This window comes from Balaenoptera ricei, chromosome 8 (assembly GCF_028023285.1).
Source record: "Balaenoptera ricei isolate mBalRic1 chromosome 8, mBalRic1.hap2, whole genome shotgun sequence".
Lineage (NCBI taxonomy): Eukaryota > Metazoa > Chordata > Mammalia > Artiodactyla > Balaenopteridae > Balaenoptera > Balaenoptera ricei.
In genome coordinates this window covers 13,408,767-13,434,131 of record NC_082646.1, presented here as the reverse complement: position 1 = coordinate 13,434,131, position 25,365 = coordinate 13,408,767, and the positions used below count along the sequence as shown (strand labels likewise).

The 25,365-nt window shown below is 46.8% G+C and overlaps 3 protein-coding genes across 5 annotated transcripts in view; 2 read left to right on the top strand and 1 right to left on the bottom strand.

Annotated features, from left to right (window-relative positions):
- Positions 1-29: 29 nt before the first annotated feature.
- Positions 30-4,558, top strand: NHERF4 (NHERF family PDZ scaffold protein 4). Its single transcript, XM_059930217.1, has 11 exons — positions 30-49; positions 401-428; positions 578-651; positions 984-1,195; positions 1,465-1,654; positions 1,745-1,881; positions 2,146-2,350; positions 2,574-2,770; positions 2,871-3,089; positions 3,231-3,431; positions 3,686-4,558. The coding sequence occupies exons 1-11, from the start codon at positions 34-36 to the stop codon at positions 3,713-3,715; spliced, it is 1,509 nt and encodes a 502-aa protein (XP_059786200.1). The 5' UTR covers positions 30-33; the 3' UTR covers positions 3,716-4,558.
- Positions 4,559-5,362: 804 nt separating this feature from the next.
- Positions 5,363-14,416, bottom strand: CCDC153 (coiled-coil domain containing 153; the record flags this gene model as incomplete). Its single annotated transcript, XM_059929268.1, is given in 8 exon segments — positions 5,363-5,470; positions 5,473-5,505; positions 5,771-5,901; positions 7,350-7,442; positions 7,995-8,114; positions 8,651-8,716; positions 9,134-9,215; positions 14,138-14,416. Coding segments are annotated over 8 exon segments (912 nt in total), but the record flags the coding sequence as incomplete, so codon positions are not given.
- Positions 14,209-25,365, top strand: part of CBL (Cbl proto-oncogene) — a 90,542-nt gene continuing 79,385 nt past the window's right edge. For 2 of the 3 annotated variants that reach the window (XM_059930216.1, XM_059930214.1), the window contains exon 1: positions 14,209-14,682. In XM_059930216.1, coding sequence (XP_059786199.1) covers positions 14,488-14,682 — 195 coding nt within the window. In that variant the 5' untranslated portion in view covers positions 14,209-14,487. The remainder of the gene's footprint in view (positions 14,683-25,365) is intronic. The other variant, XM_059930215.1, reaches the window with a different exon arrangement.

The window sequence follows — 25,365 nt, the reverse complement described above, 5'->3', positions numbered from 1 at the left end:
TCCCTACACTGAGCCTGGCTCGCTGATCCAACCATGGAGGCAGCTGCAGGTAAGAGGCCAGGAGAAATCCTCTGGGGGGGACTTTAGGGCAGAGGGCAGATTGGAAGGCTTTGGGACCAGGACACACTTGGTACTGGGGCTTGGAGCCCTGAGGCAAATAGACTGGAAGTCAGGAGGGGAGAGGTGAGTGGGTGGATGTGTCTGCCTTCCTGGTCCACGCCCTGTACTGATACGCTCAGATTTCTGGCCGGGGAGGAGAAGGAAGGGGAAGGGAAGACCCTTTTGGAGCGAGTCCTGAATTTGGGGGTTCCCCGAAGTCCTTTCAGTTAATGACTGTGGAAGAGGAGTCTCGGGGGGCAGAATATGCCTCTCCTCCCCTCACCCCTTCTTTTCCCAGCAGATCTTCAGGACACAGCTTCCTTGGCCCCGTAAGTGCCGTACTGTGAAGGACTGGGGCAAAGGGAGGAGGGATTGAAGGTGGGGAAGCTCTTCAGCTGCCATTAGCACCTCAAGGCGAGCCTGGGACCCAAGTCGGGATGTCAGTTTTCTCCTACCTGCTTGACTTGCTTCCTTGCAGGAAGTTTGAGTTTAACCCCAAACTGGGCATTGATAATCCTGTGCTCTCCCTGGCTGAAGACCACGAGCCCTCTGGTAACCCCCCACCACTTGGGGCAACCGTTTCCTTTCCCCAGAGCCACCAGGGCTCCACACAGCTTCCCGTCTCCTTGGTAACCACTCACTCTGTCTCCCTCTGATAACAGCCTTGGTGGGAGTAACCGCGTGGAGGTGGAAGGGGGCCAGGCATTTCCTTCTGTCCCCGCCACTCTGCCTGGGCCGTGTTCAGCCCCGCTCCCCAATACCAAACTGGGCAGAAGCCTGTTGGTGTTCTATCACAGGGGCAGGGTCTGCCAGACACAAGGTGACTGGTACTTGGGTCATGTCCCCTCTCCTCCCCCTTTTCTGCTGCCCACCTCCCCTTCCAGATCTCTGGAGCCTGGAACGACCTCGCTTCTATCTGCTGAACAGAGAGGAGGGCAGGAGTTTTGGCTTCCACTTGCAGCAGCAGCGGGGCAGGGCTGGGCATGTGGTGTGCAGGGTGGAGCCAGGCGCCTCTGCCCAGCGCCAGGGTCTTCGGGAAGGAGATCGGATCCTGGGGGTGAACAACCATGTCGTGGAACATGAAGACTATTCAGTGGTGAGGTTGGGCTGGGACCCCTGTGTTACAGGAGAACATTCTATAGCACCTCAGGGAGACAGAAGCCGGTTGGTCACCTCCCTGGGTATATGGGGGCAGGACCCAAGCCTCAACCTCCCCCATCTCCCAGAATTTAGGGATGCCCAGGTCCAAATGGTTGCGTGAAACCCTCCAGAGAGCTGGTTCCCATGGTGAAAAGTGTAGCTTCCAGGGAGGGGAAGCTGGCAAGAGGGGCCAGCCCAAGCCCGCTCCGTGTGCCCACCGTTCAGGTGATACGCCGCATCCGGGCCAGCGGTCCTCGGGTATTGCTGACGGTTTTGGCGCAGCACGTGCATGAGGTGGCCCTAGCTCAGCGGGGGAACGATGCCCACCTCTGTCCCACTCTCGGCCGAGGGGTCCGGCCTCGGCTGTGCCACGTAGTGAAAGACGAGGGTGGCTTTGGCTTCAGTATCACCCAAGGTGAGCTTAGAGCTCGGGAGGGGTCAGGAGGGGGATCTCAGCCCTGTTCTGGGCAGGCAGCAGGCAGAATCTTGCTGTTTGGGCTTCCAGGACATCGGGGTCCTTTCTGGTTAGTGCTGAGCACTGGAGGAGCAGCTGAGCGGGCAGGAGTGCCCCCTGGGGCCCGACTGCTAGAAGTGAATGGGGTCAGCGTGGAGAAGTTCACGCATAACCAACTCAGCAAGAAGGTACGACTGCCTGTTTCCCATCCGTCCTCACCCCTCTGGGCCTGGTCCCTGCCTCGGGAAGCAGACGACTCCTCGACGTGCCTAATCGCCTGATCCGATCTTGTACCTCTGTCACCACCCTTCCCTTTGCACTCTGTGCTAGGCCCTCCCCTCCCTTCCCTGGTGCCTCATTCCTGGGCCTGGGAAGAGGGGCTGTGAGGAGGTGCCTGCCTCTGCCCTCCCTACCCAGGAGGTTGATGCCGATGCCCTGCTGTGTCCCCACAGCTTTGGCAGAGTGGCAAGCAGGTGACCCTGCTGGTGGCAGGGCCAGAGGTGGAGGAACAGTGTCGCCAGCTGGGAATGCCCCTGGCTGCACCCCTGGCAGAGGGCTGGGCACTGCCCACCAAGCCCCGCTGTCTGCATCTAGAGAAAGGGCCCCAGGGCTTCGGGTTCATGCTCCGAGAGGAGAAGGGCCTTGACGGTCGGCTCGGTGAGTGGGAGCCCTGGGGGCGGGGCTGGAAGGTGGGCCTTGGGGTGGGCACACAAGTGTATATATACACCTCTCAGTGCACACAACTGGTGGCCCTGGCTGAACCCCATCCCGGGCCTCCTCCTCCTGTGCAGCCCCGGGTCAGCCCCCCGGTGTGCATACAGTGGCCTGGGCTGGCACTGGGGGTCAGTGGGAAGGAGCAGTGAGGATGTCTGCATCCCAGGTCAGTTCCTGTGGGAGGTGGACCCAGGACTGCCAGCGGAGAAGGCCGGGATGCAGGCTGGGGACCGGCTGGTGGCTGTGGCTGGGGAGAGCGTGGAAGGGCTGGGCCATGAAGAGACAGTGTCCAAGATCCGGGCGCAGGGCTCCTGCGTCTCGCTCATTGTCGTTGACCCTGAGGCTGACCGCTTCTTCAACATGGTGCGAGCTGCGGGGCGGGGGCTGGAGAGGGGGCAGGAAGAGAGCAGGGCTTGGGTGGGGGGAGAAGCAGCAGGGTTTGTCCTATCTTCCTCTTTTCCAGGTTCGCTTGTCCCCACTTCTCTTCTTGGAGAGCACAGAGGCTCCCGACTCTCCCCAGGATACCGGCTCAGCCTCTCTGGTTGAGACCAAGGACCCACCAGTTGAAGACACAACCGTCCCCTGCGGCTTCCGCCAGTGCTTCCTGTACCCTGGGCCTGGCGGTGGCTATGGCTTCCGACTCAGCTGTGTGGCCAGTGGGCCTCATCTCTTCATCTCCCAGGTGACTGATGCCCCAGGGACCTTGGATCTTCTCAATCATTTGCCTCTTGACAAGTCTTCCTCTGCTTCCCTCCCAGAGCCTCAGTACACCCAGCAGACTTTTCCGTGGTGTTCCAAGCTCTACATTCCCCCATTCCACCAGGTGACCCTAGGAGGCTCAGCTGCCCGGGCAGGACTGCAAATGGGAGATGTGATTCTGGAGGTGAACGGGTATCCCATGGGCGGAGAGAATGACCTGGAAAGACTTCAGCAGCTGGCTGAGGCAGAGCCACCCCTATGCCTGAAGCTGACGGCCAGATCTCAGCAGGGCTTGGAAGCCTGGATTCCCCCAGGGTCTGGAGAGGTGAGGAAGGAGAGGCGGATGGATTGTGAGCTGCCAGAAGAGGACAGAGGGTAGCCAGAGAAGAGGGCAGAGCGGGAGGCTGCAGCGTGGAGCAGTGTGGGCCACTCAGGTTGGGACTTTAGGCCATGGTAGGTGGGGACAGAAGGACCCAGGGAAGAAGCCCCATTCCTGGGCATCCCAGTGAGGGGGGAGGGCGCAGGGAAAGGGAACTCTTCTCGTCTCTGAATGACCTCTTCCCTTCTTTCTCTGCTTAGGACTGGGCTGTAGCCTCAGATCTACTGTAGCACCCCCTATGCCTGGCACAGATCTGCCCAAGCTTTCCTGTCTCCACTCTCCAGCCTGAGGTGGTGGGAGCTGAGATGCTCTCTTTAAACTAGAAGCTGCAGCTCTAGGACTCCGGTTACCTCCAATCACAGGATAGTCCTTGGCCTCCCTCCCTTCCCATGGGCCCACCTCCTGGAAGAGGGTGTGGCCAGAGGCCTCAGGTGGGCCCACGAGGGAGCCTCCCCTTTGATTCCAAAGGAAGTCATGTGGGATCTTTGGGAGCTGTGCGCCAAGGATGATGATCTGCCTGAGATGAGTGGTATGATTTTGTGATTTATAACAAGAAATATATGTTTGGCCTTCATACCCTTTCCTGGCACAGAGCTCCTAAAATCCTTGGAATTTCCCAAGTAGTAAGACAGATAAAGCTGTCTTCTGTTTTTGACAATAAGCCCCTTTCAACTACACCTAGTTTTGTTAATGAGATGACTCTTGACAAGCACCTGAGAATGGGGCACAGGTTTCCAGGGCAACCAGTCATGTGATTAGAGGGTTGGAACTTTCGGTGCCCACCCCCCACCCCTACCCTCAACCTCCTGGGAGGGGAGAGGGGCTGGAGGTTGAGTTAATCACCAGTGTTCAATGGATCGATGGGTCATGCCTACATAATGAAGCCTCCATAGAAACCCAAAAGGACAGTTTCAGAGAGCTTTCCGCATTGCTGAACACGTGGAGGTGCTGGGAGGGTGGCGCACCTGGAGAGGGCATGCAGCTTCCATGCTCATACCTCGCCGGTGTATCTCTTCCCTCTGGCTGTTCCTGAGTTGTGTTCTTTATAATAAACTGGTAATCTAGTAAGTAAACTGTTTCCCTGAGTTCAATCGCTCTAGCAAATGTTTGAACCCAAGGAGGGGGTTGTGGGAACCTCTGAGTGATAGCTGGTAGGTCAGAGGCACAAGTGACAACCTGGACTCGAGATTGGTATTTGAGGTCGAGGGCAGTCTGTGGGACAGAGCCCTTAACCTGCGGGATCTGATGGTACCTCCAAGTAGAAAGTGTCAGAATTGAGTTAAATTGTAACACAAAAGTTAAATTGTGTCTACGGAGAATTACTTGGTGTGGGAAACCTCCCTGCTCCACGTTTCACCAGAAATGAAGTAGAACTGAGAACGTTGTAGTAAAATAGAGGAGAAACAGAGAGTTTTCCCTTTCCCGGTGGGCTGTGGGGCCGGCTAGGATTGAAGCCACCTGGAATTTGCCCTAAGCATGACTCCAGGACTGTTGGGTATATTGCAGGAATTTGGAGACCGGCTGCACCTTCCCTCTGTGGGCACCTTAGGATTGTGGGAGCTGGTGCCTGGTCACACTGTTGGTCTATTATAGAAATGGCCTTTCCCCACAAATCTGGCTGCCTTTGTTGGTGTTGGTGGAGGTAGGGTGACCAAAAGGGCCTCAGGCTCAAGGGGTGGGACCCAGTTTCTCTAGGAGAGAAGTTGAGACCTTGTCAAATTTCTCTCTTCTTATTCAGTCTTCAGGGTAATGGGTCAGCCCAGAACTGAGATGTTCCCATGAGGGGCACTCATCTCTGCCAAAAATCACAGCCCACAGTCCTGTTGAGTTCTACATCCAGACAGCTTTATTGCTGGGGCCTCAGAGGGCCCCAGAGACTAGAGGCTCACAGTCAAAGATCCAGGGGGTTGAGTCCAAACTGGCGGAGCTGCTCCTTGTGCCGGGCGTGGAGTCTCAGCACAGCCCCATCCCACTGAGGCTTGACGGCTCTCAGTTTGGCCGAGAGCCAGTCCAGGCTGTCCTGCAGACACCAAGCTTCAGATCTCAGGAAGGGAGAGGGCTGGAGGAGGGGTGTCCCAGGTTGGTCTGTAAGCTTTCCTAGCCAGTGTTTTCTCAGAGCTCTTATTCTTAGTGGTAGGCATGGTTGTATCCCCTTAAGATAGAGCAGAGTCCCCTATGGAGATGTTTCTTTTCCTTTCCCCCTGGTCTGTCATTGTCACACTAGCTGGGATTTTGGGGGGGGTGCTGGGCATCGGGATGGCTGGCCTTCAGAGGGTAGGGCTTACATGTAAGATTTCCTCATATTTGGCCTCCATGTCTGCCACATGGGCCCGAAGCTGAGCCAGAGTTCAGTCCCACTCTCCAAGGGCCTGCACGGCCTCTCTCTGTGTAGCCGCAGCCTCCCTGTGGCACATCTCTGGGGACGGGGGCAGAAGGATGAAAGAGGACAGGGTGGTGACACTCTACCCTTGAACAGAGTCTCCAAAGGTACCCAAAGAGCAGAACTTGAGTGGGATCATTCCAGACTTCCCCAGAGCCATCAACTTTCCCATAGTTCCTATAAAGAGCTGAAATATACCATTAAGGTAGAGTAGAGAGAGTGGGCTTGGGACAAGAGATCTGGGTCCCAAATCTGGTTGTCATTTACTACTTGTGTAATGTCTGACATATCTCTCTCTGAGACTCAGTTTCTTCATCTTTATAGAGAAAATGACCCATACTTCACAGGCTTGCCGTGAGAGTTAAATGTGATAATGTATGGGAAAGCACCTAGTATGCAGGAAATGCTTCATAAATGCTGACTGCATTTAAATTTGAGATAAGGCAAAGATTAGGAAAGGGGCTCAGGGCCTGCATGGCAGATAAGCAGCTCTTGGATATCTATAGCTAAACTAAAGCTATTTTAGGATAAGAAAGTTTGAGGCCAAAATTGTGGAAAATCTGTGCACCATGCTAAAATTTTTCAACTGTATCCTGTTACCAAGAGGGAAGAGAGCAAAAACTTATATATATATATATATATATATATATATATATATATATATATATATATATATATATATATACACACATACATGTATATGCTTATTTAGAAGCTCACTCATTTGTTAGCAAATAGTTATTTAGGACCTACCATGCATTAGGCCTTGAAGATAAGGAAATAAGTAAGTTAAACAGTTTCATTTAAGCTTGGTTTCATTATAAAAATCAGCCAAACTAAGCGGGAATATGTTTTGTTTTTTTAAAAAAATTATTTGTACTGTTTTTTTTTAAAAAATTAATTTATTATTTATTTATTATTTTATTTTTGGCTGTGTTGGGTCTTTGTTTCTGTGCAAGGGCTTTCTCTAGTTGCGGCAAGCGGGGGCCACTCTTCATCGCGATGTGCGGGCCTCTCTTGTTGCGGAGCACAGGCTCCAGACACGCAGGCTCAGTAGTTGTGGCTCACGGGCCTAGTTGCTCCGCGGCATGTGGGATCTTCCCAGACCAGGGCTCGAACCCGTGTCCCCTGCACTGGCAGGCAGATTCTCAACCACTGCGCCACCGGGAAGCCCGGGAATATGTTTTGCTTATGGGAGACATGGCGGTGGTTGGGAGTTAGAACTGGATTTGGAGACACCATTGAGAGAGGGAAATGGGGTGAGAGACTTAGGTCTTCTTCTTATAACTTAAGATTTTTTTTTTTTTTTTTGCCATCCTGAACCGTCTGCTGCAATTCTCAATGGTGGGAAAGTCAGTGGGGAAAGCAGTATGAGAGCTTAGATTGCAGTCTTCTAGAGAAGAACCATCCTAAATCCACCTCTTCAGTCTGGACAGCGGCAGTGATCCTCCGAGAGAAAGGGCTTCGAGGGTGGGGAAGCCCACCTAACTGCTCCCGAAGGCCCCTCACTTCCTCCGCCAGCTGCCTGCTGTGGGTCTCCATCGCCTCCTGCAGGGTGCAGCACTGAAGACTCATCTCTGTGGTGGGGACGGTGGGTGGCCAGGGACCCAGGTGGGGACAGAGCGATGGAGAAAGGATGGGAAGTTGTGAGTGGGGAGGGCTCTGCTTGGTCCAGTGGGGCAGGTGCATAAAGGCCTTTTGGTTCTTCTTGTGGTGATTCTGAGAAGCTGGGGAAGGAGCTAGGAAACAAGGTCCCCTTCCCCCTGCCACTCAGGATGGGGATTCAGGCCCTTCTCCCCACTCAGTCCCACGGGATGAATGAGATAAAGGCTGTGGCTGCGTTTTGTAACCCACACAGCATCAAGCGTGTGGCATGGGCCATCGTGGAAGGTCCCTGCCCAAGATCCCAGAGGCCTTTGTTTGGTTCCTTCAGGATTCTTGTGTGTGCTGGGAAGGCTGAGACTAGGCATGGCAGATGGGAGTCCTCCTTGTCTCCCTACCCAGCATCCTCTGGCCCCGGCATGGCAGATGGGAGTCCTCCTTGTCTCCCTACCCAGCATCCTCTGGCCCCCTTGGGTGTCCTCTTCCAGGCCCCTGTCTCCTGCCCACCTGCTTCATCAACTGCACACCTGCATATATGGCCTTCCCTTCACTCCGGGCCCCCTCCAGTTCAGCCTCCAGTTCTTGTATCCTCTGCTTCAGCTGGTCTTCAGAAGCCTTGGCTCAGCGGGCCTCATCCCTCCACAGAGCTGTGAACAGTCCCAGAGCAGCCCTCAGGACTGGCTGGGGACCCCACTAAATCAGCCCCCATGGCCTTGATGGACTCTGCCCACCTTTGGAAACCTGGCAGCAGGCTGCCAGCCTCTCATTGTCATTCTGGTGTTTGTTTTATTTCCCCCCTAGAATCCTACAGGCTCTTCGTTATTAAGAAGCGCAAACTCCCTCTGTGTTCTGGCTATGAAAAATAGCTGCCTTGGGACTTCCCTGGCAGTCCAGCGATTGGAACTCCGTGCTTCTACCGCAGGGGGTGAGGGTTCGATCCCTGGTCAGGGAACCGTCATTCCGCGTGGTGTGGACAAAAAATTAAGAAAAAAATAGCTGCCTTTATCAACCCTTACTGCCCACCGTTTCCTCACAACCCCAACTCTTGACAATCTTTTTCCACTAGGGGATGGTTAGAGATCAGCTCAGCCCTCCACCATAGCTCCAACCCTTCAAGCTCCCAGGGATACAGAAATGCCCATTGTCCCACCTCTATTGCCCCCAGAACTTCCACCCTTCTTACCCAAGTGGTCTTGGAGCAGCTCCTTTTCCAGCAGTGCCAGCCTGTGCATGGATTCAGTCTCCACATCTGCCCTGGCAAGATGGCAGAGCCTCAGCTTGTCAGGATCTCAGCCTTACCTACTCCCCTCCCATCCTCATCCCACACCCTGGACTTTTTTTTTTGCAGATCTCAGGACCACTAAATGAGGGATCTCTGATGGCAAAGTCTAATGAGTTCACTGCCCAGCACATGGCAGGTACTCAAAAGATGTGTAATGAATACATAAGGAAGGCACAGAGCCAGAGGGGGTTCAGATGGGCATGGGTGTTGATTTCCCCACTTCCCCAGCTCCATGGAACCTGGATGCAGATATGAAGGAGGAGGGTCAAGACAGCTCCGTCTTATCATGCAGAGGGCTGAATTCTCTCTGGAGGACCTCTGCTCGGTCTCTGAGCCAGAACGTGGAGAGGCAGGGGGCACTCACCTCCACCCAGCCTGACTCACCAACAGCTGCATTCCTTTTCTTCTTCTGTGTCCCAGCTTTTGTCCCTTTTTCTTTGGTCTTAGGTCGTATTTCCTTGCTGTCCTGGGGGAGAGAGGGGACTCGTATTTAGGTCTGGACATGGAGCTGCTTTCCTGACCCCTAGACTGAACCAGGAGTCCCAGGAGAATTAGTGTTCTAGTCTCCAACTCTGTTTCTTATACTTTTCAGAAGCTTCTGTTCTTGGTTTCCTTGGAAACTTAGGCAAGGCTGAGGCCACTGGGAAGGATGGAGTTGTTTCTCTCTACCGGTCAGGTTCTAAGTACAGAAATCATTCCTCTCAATCCTCTTTCAGAGAAAATAAAGCTCAGTACTTGGTCCCTTTCCTCTTCCCATCATCCTTACCCTGCCTCTTCCTTCCTGCAAGACCTTCTCTTGCCTCTGTTGTGTCTCCCTGTGGTGTGACCCACTGACGAGGAGGGGCAGAGAAAAGGCCCAATGATCTAGGAGCCAGAGGAGGAGACTGGGTTCTGGGAACCAATCCAGAGTGGCAAATTTCCGTCGGGGGCGGGACTGAGAACTGGAAGGTTGGGTTTCTGGAGGCTGCATGTTGTCCGGGCAACTGGGAAACATGGTGTTCATAGGAAGGTAGAAGGGACTAAATACAAAGCTTAAAATACCAAGGTCTCAGAGGGCCAATACTCTCCTTATCCCCAAATCCTAAGTGTAGTTTGAGGAGAAAGGGCTTTGGAGCCGATCATCTATGATTCACTTCTCTGTAGCACAGCCTGCAATTTGGAGACTTACAAATTACAGATTTACACATCTGAAATAATGCTGTTGTGCTGATACAGAGGAAAAGGACTGACAGTAGCCATTTTGGGCAATTTACACATCCCAAGGTCTCATCAACAAAATGACATTATTAGGTTTAAAATTGAAGCTCTCCTTCAGGAAGGCACTCTGTGGTGTATGAAGGAAAGAAGTGCAGAAGAAGGTGGTTGAGAGAGTTTCCCCTTTCAGAGAAATGAGACGCAAAGGAGAGGTAGACCCAGGACCCCAGGGTGTTGACATAGAGAGATGCAAATGGAGAAGAAAGGGCACTGGTTAGAGATAGGTGCTGTGAGTTCTTATCCGCTCCGTCCGGATATGTAAACTTGAGCAAGCCATTTAAACTTGCTCAGCCTCAGTTTCCTGGTCTTTAAATCTTTGATTTTGGGGAATTCCCTGGCTGTCCAGTGGTTAGAACTCTGCGCTTCCACTGCAAGGGGCACGGGTTCGATCCTTGGTTGGGGAAATAAGATCCTGCAAGCCACAGCGTGCGGCCAAAAAATAAAAAAGAAATCTTTGATTTTGTAAATCTTGAAAGGCCTGGATTTTCCCTGGGTATTTACAGGACTGTCTTCTCGCATTGTGACTTAATGTATTGCCTCTTTTCCTGTATTCCGGTCTGTGGTTGACTTGCAGACAGGTGCTGAGAAAGTACCTTGCTTGGCTCCCTGCCGTACTGAGTTGGTTGGGGCTCCCCCTAGCGGACGTACTTGACCTTCTACTGAGTCCTGCGTTTTTCTATTTAAATTATTTACTGAGCAATGTTGCGGGGGGGGGGGTACCCCCCCTTAGGGATGCTTCTTGCTGGAGTCATAAAGAGTTGGAAAAATAAATCTGGGGAAGGGACAATGACGAGTGGTTTGCCCTGGTCAGCAGCCCTCGTCCCCCACCCCTTCTCTCCAGCCCTGTGCTATTGGGAGCCTTGTTGTCTGTCTGTCACTGGGATCTCTGGACACCATACTGGCTAGAATGAAAACAGCAGAAACTTCAGGGCTTTCCCCCTTGCGGATTAAGGGAACTGCTGACTCTTTCTTTAGATATTTCTATCTCTGTCTTCCTCAACATTTTTTGGTCATTTTTGGTCAATTGCCTGTTGTCAGGAACAGATCTGAAGAAACAGCCATGAGATCTGGGGGAAAAAATCCTTCCTCTAGGGAGCAGACAGATTCAGGCAGAGGCTGACGATATGTATTTGTCACCTTCGTGGCTGCAGGGTACCTCTCTGACCCGGGGGACATTTTACAGAGTAAAGAGAAGAACTGGCCTTGTCCTTCCCGTTGCTTACTCTTCTTGTACCTCAGTGTCAGATAACCTTGTGCACATCTCCCAAATTGGAGATTTTTCTTCTAATCTTGAAGCATGTTTTTCATTTATTCCCCTCCCCCTCCCCCCAGAACCCTCTCTCCCTGAGTAGGAATGCAGTAGAGGTTCCTGTCCTGGTCCCTCCCTTCATCCAGAAGCCTGTTTGAGGACTTTTGAATAGAATAATTAGTGTCTCTGTTGTGCTGATGCACGGAGTCCCATATTGAGGACAGAAATTACAGAGTATAAACAACATATCGTGTCTCAGAAGAGCATTTACTTTTCAAATATATTCAGTCAACCGACTTTCAGGTGCAGAGAGGATGTGGTTTGGGGCGAAGGTGAAATGGAATAAGAAAATTGCCACAGGTCACATGATGTGATACAAACTGAGCCAGCTCTAGAATAATCCAGGAATGAGAATGACATTGTGATCAACAATTCAATCTCCAGCACATTTTGAAAACAATCCAAGTGAAAATTGTGAAAGAAAGGTCAATCTTTCTTTCTTCATTAACCTCAGTTCATAAATGAAAACAGGAACGATCATTTCAGCAGAACTCTGTCTTCCTTTGAATAGGATCCCTTCTGGGGGTTTTAAAGAGATACAGAGGAGAGAAGCGTCACCCTCTCTACTTCATTCAAATGTGAGACAAATATAGGTCATCATATATTAAAAGAAATATGGGGACTTCCCTGGTGGTGCAGTGGTTAAGAATCTGCCTGCCAAAGCAGGGGACACGGGTTCAAGCCCTGGTCCGGGAAGATCCCACATGCCGCGGAGCAACTAAGTCCGTGTGCCACAACTACTGAGCCTGCGCTCTAGTGCCCGCGAGTCACAACTACTGAGCCCACGTGCCACAACTACTGAAGCCTACGCGCCTAGAGCCTGTGCTCCGCAACAAGAGAAGCCACTGCAATGAGAAGCCCGCACACCACAACGAAGAGTAGCCCCTGCTTGCCGCATCTAAAGTCCGCGTGCAACAGCAAAGACCCAACGCAGCCAAAAATAAGTAAGTAAGTAAGTAAATAAATAAATAATAATAAAAAAAAGAAATATGGCTTACTGCAGCAGAAACAGAGTGCCAATTTTACAATTCCATTCTATACAGACCATACTGAACATAATGCAAATTGGAAGCCTTAAACCAAGCCAGAGATGTACAATGATGATGTACATTGTGAAGATGACCTACAGGTTCATACACAGCTCCAAGGGTTAATTTCTTAACCTATACTCCATAAAATCTAGGATTTGACTACGAGGGGAAAAAGTACCCTTGCATGTCTACAGTGTGCTAAGTACTGTGGAAGACCAAAGTCGATAAGACAATATAGCATAAATTAATGTGTGGCAGGTGAGAAATAGATGATTACGGAAATTTAGAGGAGGACTGTCTGGTAAGGAGGACAATATTTGAGTTGAGTATAAAAAAATGGATTGGACTTTAGTAGCACTCTTTAGGCAGAGGGAATGCTCTGAGTAATAGTGATGAAAAAAGAAAGAATTGTGGTATTTTGTGAGTTGGTGAGTCACCCAGCATAGGATATATGTACTGGAATAGTATAAAACTGCAAGGTAGTTTGGAGTTAGATCATAACTGTTAATTTCATTCAGGAGGCAATGGGGAGCGTTTAAAGTTTTTTGTTTTGTTTTGTTTTGCTTTATGCTGTCAGACCTATACTTTAGGAACACTGGTCTGGTGGCAGCATGGATTGGAGGTGGCAGGGAAATCAGTGAGGAAAAGGTTTCAATAGACCAAGGGAGAGGAAAGGAGAGCCTGCAACTAAGGGTGGACGCACTAGGGATGGGAAGTTTTGACAATTATCTAAGAGCTTTGTCTATATGTTTTCTTTAGACATTTTAACTCTTTCTAGGTAGGAATTGACGAATGGAAATTCTACTGATAGGAAATGATAATTTTGACTCCGCAATCAATCTTAGATACAGGCCATTGAATTGCAGACAAGGATATTTTTTCCCCTCTTACAGGACTGTTTGATAAGCTTAATTCCCTGATCAGTCAAGAGTTTGGAGAAGAGCCAGGTGGGGTATCTAAGGCGGAAGTGAGTACTTATTGAGACACCAGGGCCTGCATGCTCCCAAAGCTGAGGCTCAGAATTAGCAAATTAGGGCAGGGCACTTCCTTCTTTGGGAGAGAGGTTCTTTTTTTCAAAGTTCTTCCAGCGGAACTTTGAGACTAGAAAAGTGGAAATGACTGGGAACTGCATTGCTCTTCCCTGGGAGGAGCGAGGACTCCTCAGGCCAGGGCTTGAAGCTCAAGGTTTCTGTGGTCAGGGCTCGATGCTGGTGGTGCCCACCTGTGGTGCAGTGCGCTGAGCAGGGGAATCTTAAGTACATATTCAATTTCCAGAAAAGGAACTTGTGTTCAAAGCAAAAAAAGGGGGAAGTGTTTTGTTTTCAGAAGGGTCAAAGGGCCTGGAAGAAGAGCTCGAGGCCTAAGTGTCTCAAGCCTTTCTGGGATCTAATCAGGATGCAACAATCTGCAGCATTCACATTCCTGTCCTTGGTCCTGACTTAACTAGGAGTTTAAAACACTAGGGAGTGGGGGAAAAAATTTCCCTTTTTCTCCCACAGTGTTAAGAAGCAAACAACTTTAAGTTCAATTTCCTCATTTGTCAGGTGTGGGGTAAAGACTTGAAGTTCAGATTCTTTCTACGGCCACCTGTCTTAATTTAAATAGCCCAATGACCGCCTCCAGGAGGGTCATCCCACAACCCACAAGGAACACGGAGGGCTCGGCTTCTGCCTAGTGCGCAGGCTCCACGTTAGACCCCGCCCCGCCCTTTCCCCGCTCCTCCAGCAGGGGGCGCAGCGCGAAGGTTCCGCCTGGGCAGCACTCCCCCACCCCGCCGACCCCCCCGCCACTCACGGTAGGGGCGGGGGAGACGGCGCGGAAACTTGGCCGCAGCTTTCCGGGAGCTGTGGCTCGGGAGGGGGGTGGCACAGGAGGGGTCGCTCCCCAGTCCGGACGCGGCCGCCCGCTCCGCGCGCTCCTTCCGCCCCCGGGATCGCGCTCTCTGAAGGGGCGCGCCCGCGCGGACCCACGCTCCCGGCGCCGCCCACTCCCCTCCCCGCGACCGCCCCTCCCTCCGCCCGGACGGCCGGCGGCTGTGACGGCGGCGGCCGGGAGAGGCCCCTCCTTCACGCTCTCCTTCTTTCCCTCACTCGCAGCCAAGCGGAGCCGGCGGACGCGGCTGGGCCCCTAACCCTCCCCGGGCTATGGCCGGCAATGTGAAAAAGAGCTCTGGGGCCGGGGGCGGCGGCGGCTCCGGGGGTTCGGGCTCGGGCGGCCTGATCGGGCTCATGAAGGACGCCTTCCAGCCGCACCACCACCACCACCACCACCTCAGCCCCCACCCTCCGGGGACCGTGGACAAGAAGATGGTGGAGAAGTGCTGGAAGCTCATGGACAAGGTGAAAGGCCTGCAGAGGACCCGCGGGAGCAGGGGTGGGCGTGGGCGAAGGGGCCGAGGGACGGGAAGGAAGGGACAGAGGAAGCTGGGGGAGGGGACGGGTCATGCGAGGCTGGGGAGGCGAGGAGCTGGGGTGAGGGGTGGGGAATATGGGGGTGGGGAGGAGACCGGGAGGATGGGGGTCGGCGGTGGGGGAAGGGCTGCGGTTGGGAGTGAGGGAACGTTGAGGTGTGTGTTTGGGGTTGCGAGACAAAGATGGGGTGGCGGCTGGGGTGAAGGGTAACTGGGGAGCCACCAGGGAGGAAGTATAATGGGGGTGCAGAGTTTGCGGCTCTGTGCAGGGTGTAGGGATGTGGGTCACGGAGTTGGCCCCGGGAGATAGGAGGGAGGGGGTGAGGAAGAGCGCTTGATTTACCGGCTGGGACTGTTAGCTGGATGAGCTCTGACTAGGGAATTAGGTTTACGGGCTCTGACTGAGAGACCTGGGGTCCTGACAACTCCGCAGGCAAACTGCGCTCTAGGTGAGCGTATAGTTTTTGTTTCTGTTTTTTCTTCTCATTAAGATGCAACACCGAGAGAAAATAAATGGGGGGGGGGGTGTTTAAATGGGCCAAGGAAGGAACTTTCCTCCACATCTAGCGCTGGCTCAAGTTTTTCTCCTCCAAAACATTGAATGGGATCCATTGCTGGTGCTGAGATAGATATGCACTGATTAAACCACAAGTTCTGGTCATAACCATTATTTTAGGAGAGATATATTGACTGAGCGGGTTAGGCAGTAGATTCTGACTTCTTCCAGAACTTCCTCCTTACACACACTGCTTTTCGTTGGGTTCTACTTTTTTTGGTAACAGAACCTGACTCCTTATTACAGAACCTGACTTTAAACTTGTTAGATGAGCTGCTTTGGTTACTTTTTTTTTTTTTTTTTTTTTTATCAAGTATGAAAAATAACCCCACTTTAAGTTTGGCATTTGAGAGAATTTTACTTCCTTATAGTTGTGTCTGTATAATGAAACATAGTAGTTAGTCCCAAGTATTTAAGAGTGTTTAAACAGTCTAACGGTTTGTTCCAGAGAATTCAATATTTCCTTGCTATTTTTCACATTTATTAATAACTTATTTTTGCAAAATTCATTCTGCAGATGAAAGGTGACTTGAAGGATCAGGTGTGTATTGTAAGAGAATGGTGTTATTTCCTCCAGAGTAAAATTTTCTTTGGTTCCTCTCTGGGCCTAGGTTCCTCTTCTGTAAAGTTCTTCATGGATTGTTTTGGACTAGAAACAGCTAATAAGAGTGACTATGAAGCACTTGGCAAATATAAATGTGCCATATAAATGCTTAATAAGTCCTGTGTATGTGTTAGCGCTCCTGTAGTGCATACCAGTGGTTTCAGAAGCTACTTTTTCACTGCTGGTTCTTCTCATGTTAAGTAATTGGTATGGTAATGAATAAACAAGTATTTGTATGTTGATTATATTGGTGTTATAATGCTAATTTCATTATTAGAAATTGTAATAAAACCATTAAAGAAAGTTAGGCATAAAGGAAATTTTAAATGCATTGACACCTTGAAAATATATATGGAATATATTCAAAATCCGAAGATTGTAGGTTTGCATTTTAGGGAGTTAGAGTTAATGACTTAAAAAGTTTCTCCTGGAATGAAAAAACATTTGCATTTCTAGTTAGTTTCTCATTGTATCAACATGCGATGTATCAAAATCGTATTGATTAGAGACCTCTCCTTAAAAATAATAAACTTTTTATCAAACTTTTGAGTCTGTGTAACGTAGTCCTTAAAATAAGATTTCCCCTTAAGTCTTTCTCATTCATCTCTTTAAAGAGTGTGTGTTAAATTATGATTTCTTTTGCAGAATGTTTAATTATTGGGGAAGTATAAAGACCTCTCAGTTTTGAGTCAATGCTTTTCAGGTTTCGGTAGTTTCAAGGAAAGTAGGCTTCTGGCTTTTCCGTTCTAGCGTTGGGAAAGGAATGTTTTATTCTTGTGTTGCTTGTTTTGGAAAATGATTTTTAGTACTTTTTGCCCCATACCACATATTACTGGTTGTGCTGAAATGAAAATAGTTCTTTCTGATGTATTAGTCCAGTAGGTTCGTACTGCTTTCCAGATTTTCTGACTAATTCTGTAGTGTTGTTAGATTGCACTGTCTATTTTACTCTTGCTGTTTAGAGCATAGATGTTCTCTTTTTTCACTTTATTTTTATTGTTGAAAGTCTTAAATGTATCACTAACCCTTCTTGACTTTATGCCGTATGATATAAGTGGAGAAGAACTTAGTGTCAAATCTATAGATATCCCACACATTTATTGAATTTAGCTCTAAGTCACCATCACATATGTTTTAACCTTGTCATTGAAGCTAGGTGAATATTATTATCCCAGCCTATTATTAATCAGTTTATTGGTTTAGCCCTGGGAACTGTCTCCTCTTCTCCAATATTGGATGTATACGGATGGAGAAGTTGGCATAAGTCATGGGTTCTGGTCAACATAGGCCCAATTTACTATTCCATTGCAGAACCTAAACTCATTCTTGGAAAAATGCTTGTGCTAGAATGCTTGTTATTAAACAGAAGACGTGGTCAGCCTCTAGGGTTTTTTTTTGCCACCCCGGTATATTGTAATTAATATTTGTGAAGATACTTGTATGTGAAGAAAGTGGCTAGTAAGTAGAGAGACAGCAGGGCAGGGGAGTGGAGAGAGCAATCATATAAATTGCCTTGAATGTAAATATAGAAGTATCAAGGTACTTAATTTAGTGAGAGACTCAAAATTCTGTTATGAAGTAGAGTGGGAGTTGGCAAACTTTCTGTCACAGGACAGATAGTAAATACTTTAGGCATTACTGGCCACATATGCAGTCCTATATTCTTTTTTTTTTTTTTTAATAAATTTATTTCATTTATTTATTTTTGGCTGTGTTGGGTTTTCGTTGCTGCACGCGGGCTTTCTCTAGTTGCGGCAAGCAGGGGCTACTCATTGTTGCAGTGCGCGGGCTTCTCATTGCGGTGGCTTCTCTCGTTGTGGAGCACGGGCTCTAGGCACGTGGGCTTCAATAGTTGCGGCACGCGGGCTCAGTAGTTGTGGCTCACGGGCTCTAGAGCACAGGCTTAGTAGTTGTGGCGCACGGGCTTAGTTGCTCCGCGGCATGTGGGATCTTCCCGGACCAGGGCTCGAACCCTTGTCCCCTGCATTGGCAGGCGGATTCTTAACCACTGCACCACCAGGGAAGCCCACTATATTCTTCCTATTGTTGTTTTTACAACTCTTTAAAAATGTAAAAGCCATTCTTATCTTGCAGGTGTACAAAAAAGGCTGCAGGCTGTAGTTTGTCCACCTCTGAAATAGAGCATCATGCTGGCAGTATTTTAGGTCCATGCTATGTTTTTATTTTAAATTAGCTTATGTTAGTAAAACCTTAAGGTGTTCATTTATTTAATGGGCTATAGTTTATTGGAAAAATGCTTTCCTTTAAAGCATGGGTTTAAAAAAGCATTTAAAAAAGATAATCCTTCTGCTACCTACCTTCTCCTGCTTGCCCTCAAAAAAGCACCTTAAGTAACTTCCTGTATTTTGGAAGTAAGATGCACTTAATAGAATTTATGAATCAGTATGTTTCATTGAACTCTTTTCTCCCTTTCTTCTTACCTTTCTTCCTATGCTTGCATGCTCACTAAATCAGGAGCACAGTAGTGCTAGGTGTAAATTCTTACATTCCAGGAGATTACATTATAGTAATAAGTGACTGTATGTTCAAAGTGATATGGGATCTCTTAAGTTTAAACATCATGTACATATTTCTTCTCTATCTTAACCTCTGAAGATTGTAAACTCCACGAGGACAGCAGCTATAATCTCGTTATCTCCTGCAGTGTCCAGTCACAAGGCCTTACATAATAGTAAGTGCGTTGTAAATATTTGTTAAATTAAACTGCTTTGTGTGCCCCAAAGGAATTCTGAAAGGAAAAGGTATGGGGGTGGGAATCATTTTTAATTACATTAAACTTACTTATTTCTTTCAGTAGTTTTTTGGCGGTATCATCCCTATTTTATGGATACTTAGCCTCAGAGAGGTTATGTAACTTAGTTAATAAGGGAGCTTGACTTGGAATCCAGGATTACGCAACTCCTAAGGCTTAGTTATTTCCTCCATACAGTAACTTCTCAGGTATACAACAAAGTCTCGATAACAAAAGTCATTTTTCGGAAAGTGACCTGTGTAGGTATACGACAGCAATTCTCACACACGCACACACACACTCTCACACCCGCCATTCACACATTCAGGCAAAGTAGATGTTCTCTTGAATGATGTTAATGTGGTGTTTAGCTAGTACTATTAAAAGAAATATCTTCTTTTAAGTTAAGGGTTTGTGTCTCTTCAAATTATGTGGACTGGTTACTTTGCATGGTTATCATGGAGGTTTGTACACATTATTCTCCCATTGCACTTAATTCATGCCATTCAGCTCTGATGGCAGCTGTCCTTGATGAAACATCTGCAGTGCGGTGGGGGGCTCTCAAAACAATAAATGTGGGCATTTCATCTTGTAGCACCCACCAGGTGGTGCTGGTTCATGTTATTTTTCTTCTAAAAATTGGAAACCCTTTCTGTTGCTATTGTATTAATAAAGTAGGTGTTTATTTTCTGGTAGTCAGCCCCTTCCCAATTTAATTTTAACTCTAGGAATTTTAGTCACCCAGGAATTTGTGATTCAAAATAAAGGTATTGGGATTCATTAAAAAAAAAAAAAGTGATAGCATTTACCACTTTTTATTTCATCTGTCTCTCCCTCCACTAGAGCTCTTTAGGATCAAGGCTTTGTCTTTTTTTAAAATTTCTTTTTGGCTGCACTGGTTCTTCGTTGCTGTGCACTGGCTTTCTCTAGTTGTGGCGAGCGGATGCTACTCTTCGTTGTGGTGCGCGGGCTTCTCGTTGCGGTGGCTTCTCTTTGTTGCGGAGCACGGACTCTAGGCGTGCGGGCTCAGCAGTTGTGGCTCGTGGGCTGTAGAGTGCAGACTCAGTAGTTGTGGCGCACGGGCTTAGTTGCTCCATGGCATGTGGGATCTTCCTGGACCAGGGCTCAAACGCGTGTTCCCTGCATTGGCAGGCGGATTCTTAACCACTGCGCCACCAGGGAAGTCCCAAGGCTTTGTCTTACCATCAGTTCCTGTGCCTAACACATAGTACTTGCTGAATGAAGTGCAAACATTTTACAAAGTAAAATGGGATCAAAACATGTTCCCTCATTTTCTATGTGATTAATTAGGAGGATCAGGTAGGGAATCTTTTTTTTTTTTTTGAGTGTTGAATTAAAGTAACATTTACTAAAAGTAGTTTTACCTTTTTTGGTTATAAGGGTAATATACAGTCATTGTAAACAAAAAGGTTGTGTTGTTTTCATGCCTATTAAGAATTCCCCCAAGGGATGTAAAATTCTCCCTAGTTCCGTATGAATCGTGAGCTCACTGAGCATTTCATGTGATTCATGATAGAAATTTTGAAGGGTATATGGGATAAAAGTAGGGTTAGGCCAGGGAAGAACATAATCTGCTCTGTTCATTTCGTGGCTTTGGTTGAAGTTTTTGGTGACCCTTGCTGTAGTACAACCCGTTTTTAATATGTTGTTTGTTGGCTGTATACACATGGGCAGATTGGTCCCCAGGTCTTCACTTTCAGTGGAGTTCATGTTATAGTCAAACATACGGATAATGTTTATACTATGAAAATCACCCCCCTAATGACTAACCTAGGGCATTCAAAGAAAAATGGACTAAGCATTAGTTTGAAAACTGAGCCTAAATTTCAATCACATTTTCCAATGAAGTTGTTAATTCTGATCTTAGAATTAATTCTGATGATTAGGTTTGTTGGAAGAGGGGGATTATAACAAGCAAGTCATTGTGAAATGTTTTCATGATTAGCACATTTTGTGCTGGAAGGAAATAGGTGGGAGTAGTCAACCAGGAGCACTGGAAGCCAGCCTCAGCTCTGTCCCCACAATGTTCCTTCCTGCAGCAGCTTCCAAAAGGAGGAGGGGAAAGGGGTGCAGTGATGGTATTGGTGGTACACACCCACTGGGGATTCAAGCCCTAGGAGATGGAATGTCACTGCCATAGAAACTCCTAGATCAGCAATGACCCTGGGTCTCCCCTCTGCAACTTTTGGGATGGATGGCGAGTCTTGCTTAGCAAACTCCTCTGCCTTGGGCGCCGTCTTACAGCCACCACTGACCTTCCCTCTTGCTCTGGGATCAACCACAAGAAATCTTAAAATGAGGCCAACTCACTGCTACTTCATTGAGGGGGATGGGATACTAATTCCTGCCTCCTTCTTTCTTAGAGCTACTTTGAATAGCAGTACACAGGTGTAGCACTCTTTGTGAAAAACAATTTATGAACCATAAAATATGCAGAACAAAATGTAAAGGTCTCCTTTTACTCTCATACTGCAAAATGACTACCCTCTCCAGAGGTAACCACTGTCTACTGCTAGGGGTCCAATCCCTCCAGTCCCTTGTTCTAAGCAGCTCTAGAAGGCCGGGTGGATAGCACTGCCCTTGAAAGATTTATGACTTGAGCAAGTTGTTGCCTTTTTAGCATTTACTCACTAAGACTGATAACTGAGTTCTAATAATGCCTTATATTGCTGAGCAGTTTACAATTTCACATCTGCTGATACAGCAAAAATTTCAAAATAATGTGTCTTATGAGAAAGAAACAGATTCAGAGAGTTTAAGTAACCTAAGCCACCCAACTAATACTTTTGTTTTTTTATGTGGATCTTGAACTGCTGTTCAGACTCTAAGTGATTCTTTTTTCTTTTTTAAAAAATTTATTTATTTATTTATTTTGGGCTGCTTTGGGTCTTCGTTGCTGCACGCGGGCTTTCTCTAGTTGCGATGAGCAGGGGCTACTCTTCTTTGCAGTGCGCAGGCTTCTCATTGTGGTGGCTTCTCTTGTTGCGGAGCATGGGCTCTAGACAGGCGGGCTTCAGTAGTTGTGGCACGCAGGCTCAGTAGTTGTGGCTCGCGGGCTCTAGAGCACAGGCTCAGTAGTTGTGGCGCACGGGCTCAGTTGCTCTGCGGCATATGGGATCTTCCCAGACCAGGGCTGGAACCCATGTCCCCCGCATTGGCAGGTGGATTCTTAAGCATTGCGCCACGAGGGAAGTCCTGAATTCTTTTTTTAAGGGGTGTGTAAGATTTTATAATATGGATATATATGTTTATTTAACAAATTCATATTGATAGTCTTCTAGGTTATTTCTGATTTTTAATACTAGAAACAATGCTGCAGTGACTATCTATTACGCAGTTGCTAAACATTCTTTAGAATAAACTTCTAGAAATGAAATGTACTGGGTCAAAGCAATCATACATTAAAGTTTGAAAAGTATATATTGGCACATTGCCTTCCAAAAAGTCTGCTTTCATCCATAATCCTTGTCTAGTTTGTTGATTTTAAATATGGTAGCTGATTAGTAGTTACAAGTAACCTGGTAGTTACTTCAGGTGAAAATTACGTTGGCACCTTTTCCACCATCACATTTTCAGTGAACATGAACTTTTTGCTGGGTGCTAGGGAGTTAAGGATGACTCAGTCCTCATACTTGCAAACTGGGGATATAACTGAAGGTGTTCAAAGGGATCAGGGAACCCCCTGTGGGAATCATTAGGCAAATCTTTACTTAATCCTTGAGACCAGAAAAAGGATTGGGACTGGGGAGGGACTAGACCAAGCAGAGAACTCCACAATATCCTAATTCACAGTTGTGCCTTAATCAGGGTCTGACATCCAAAAATGATGGTAAAATCATTTAATCCCTAGTTCATGCTAAGTATTGGTCTGAAGTTGCACTGATAAGTCTGAGAAGAGAATTATATTTTCCTTTTAAAAACAGAATCCCTGTATAAAAACTGCATGGTTAAGCTGTTAGCACCTGTCGGTTATTTAATTTCCTACATTGTACTGGCTGTATTTTTTTTTTTTCTGCAATTAATGTGATAAATGAAAGTAATGAGATTGGTAATTAGTTGTAAGTGACATAGTGCTTTTAATAAATAGTGTTGGGAGGTATTTGAGAAGTGTTGGGTAGTAATTACAGTTCAAGTCCCTGAATGGGTTTTGATAAATCAGTAATGGAGAAGAGTAATTAGAAGTAAAAGACTTTTTTTTCTTGGGGCCATTATCTAGTGATGATATGTTTCTTTTAAAAAAAGTATGGGTTTCTGATTTCTCTTTGAAAAACAGTCATAAGTTTTCATTTAAAAGCTTCACTGTGTAGTTACACTTGGAGAACTGTTAAATCTCTTCAAGTTTCTGAGTTGATTAGCTTCTAAAACGTGAAGCTTTAAGAAAAGAAATTAATTGATCTAACTCTTAATTTATAGAGGGAGAGAGACCCAGAGAGATGAGTAACTTGCCCAGGGTCACATAGCCAGTTAATGTCAGTCACCAGACTAAGACCCAGGTCTCTGGACTCCTACCCTGGTGTCCTTTCTGCTGTACCTCCTGTTCTCTTGAGCAACTGATTCTTTTAAAACTGTAATCAAATTTTATGTGTTTTATGTATAGCTCACCATACTGAATACTTGCTTTTGAAGCTTAGTGCTTATTTTAATCATGCTTTTTAACATATGAAAAAGTTTGAAATGCAAAATGCTTCTATGGATAAGTTAAGGTCTACAGAGATAAAAATACTTAGTCATTCATAATCATATATGCTTATAGTTTTCTGCCTAGTTAGAAATACAGTTCCTTAGTGTTAGGAAAGATTCTGTGTTCAGAACAGAATTAGGCATAGGCACTGTTCTCTGTAACTTTTCTGTTTTTAAAAATTTAGCAATTTCCAAACATAATTTTATTCCCCTTTATTGTAATCATAGCACTTTCCAAATTTTTTCTATTGACCATTGAGCCCTTGGCAGAAGCAAAGGGAGGAGCTAGGCCAGTGAGGAAGCTATTATGAATGGAGTATATGGCAGCTGTACAAGGATACTGTTGGTTTCCCAGAGCTAAGCATGTTTCTTTTTGACATTGTTCTGAGTGATGCTGTAAATGTACAGGCAGAAGTAAACAAAAGGAAGCCATTTTTGCTATTGTAAGACTTTGAAAGCAAAATAAAGTTGAGAACAGACTAAGCAGGAAAATATCTTTCGGAAATTTTTTGGTGAATTTTTTAAGCTCAGAACGCACATTTGTGCTTTAGAGGTTAACTAAAACTGCCAATTTAACATTCACTAATAAAGGCAGGTTCTTTTGGCTTTTGATGTTTGTTAACTATTGACTTGAATTATTCACAAAGCCTTTTGGAAACTTTTCCCCTAGAGGTTATAAATATTTAGGGAATTTTTTTTTTTCTTTACAGAAGATTTTAATGTCAAAAGAGTTGCTCTACCTATATACCTACTTCATGGTCTGTGTTAGTGTTAAGGAGTGCTGATTTCCCTGGTCATGTGATTGATTTATCTTTGAAAGATCTTGAGAAAAGCAGATATTTAATCTACAATTGATCTTTACAAGGTCACATTCTACGGAGGGACTGATAACATTTGTGGAACGTACATGATAGTAGTTTGAAAATGCGAACTAATCAAGTGTTTGGGAGACATTTAAAAACTCATGATATTTTAAATCTGTTATGAGGGGTAATATGTTTTTTCAGGTCATTGTCATTAATCAGCGTTTATTAATTGCTTACTATAGGTTGGGCAGAGCAATTTTAGTTTAGTTTTGTTGTTGTTGAAAGGAAGTATACCTTTTTTTCCAGAGGTATTAGGCAAATAATGCATTTTAACCTGAATTCTTAATGTTAATGCATTTGCCTTTAAATAGGGAGAATATATTATGGGTTGGCATGTGTAGCTCTGGATATAAATGTAAATAATTTGGGGGGAGCTCTGCTTGGTTTGGACCTTTGAAGGAGTGGTTACTGTAGTGTTTGCAGATTGTTGGTCACCCTGTTCTTGGGTGGCCTGCTGCCTTTTCTCTGTTCTTTGGTTACCAAGTAGTCAGAGACCGTGCAGGTTTGGAAGGGTAGCTGTGTCATGGCCAGATGGTAGGAATAAGGGTGTCAGTTTCTGGGAGTCAACAAAGGGTGATGTGAGGTCTAACATTCTGTCTTCAATAGATAATTCCTGCCTAACCTGCAGATAAACCTGGTCGAGTTGTATGGAAATGGGGAGGGAACTAGCATTGAATGTCTACTTTATTGGAAACTGTACAGTCCTTTCATAAACATTTATTATGAGGTGGGTATTACCGCTGTCTTACAGGTAAAAGAACTGAGGCTCAGAGGTTAAGAAATTTACTGAAGGTAAATGACTGAAACAGGACATTCTGATGTGGCTATTTGGTGTAATCTTGTCAAGATACTAAAACACTTTAATTTTAATTCAACACATAAAAGCTTATATTTTAGTCTTCATCATACTGTCTCCTTGTTAATTCCCTGATACTCCACATCTCTCCCTTAATGACCCTCTTCACCTTGCTCTCTACACTGTAGTCTCACTGACCTTTCTATTCCTCACATCCAAACCTATTCTCACTTTAGGGCTGTTGGATTAGTTGTTCCCTCTGTTTGGGCTACTCTTCTGCTGATTCTACATGATGGGCTCCTTCCTGTAATTTTAACTCTTAGCCTAAATTCACCTC

What these genes read in the sequence shown, in the direction of transcription:
- NHERF4 (XM_059930217.1), top strand. An exon ending in TGAAGACCACGAGCCCTCTG is followed by an intron (nt 652 to 983) that starts GTAACCCCCCAC and finishes CTCCCCTTCCAG; the next exon opens with ATCTCTGGAGCCTGGAACGA. An exon ending in TGGCTTCAGTATCACCCAAG is followed by an intron (nt 1,655 to 1,744) that starts GTGAGCTTAGAG and finishes TTGGGCTTCCAG; the next exon opens with GACATCGGGGTCCTTTCTGG.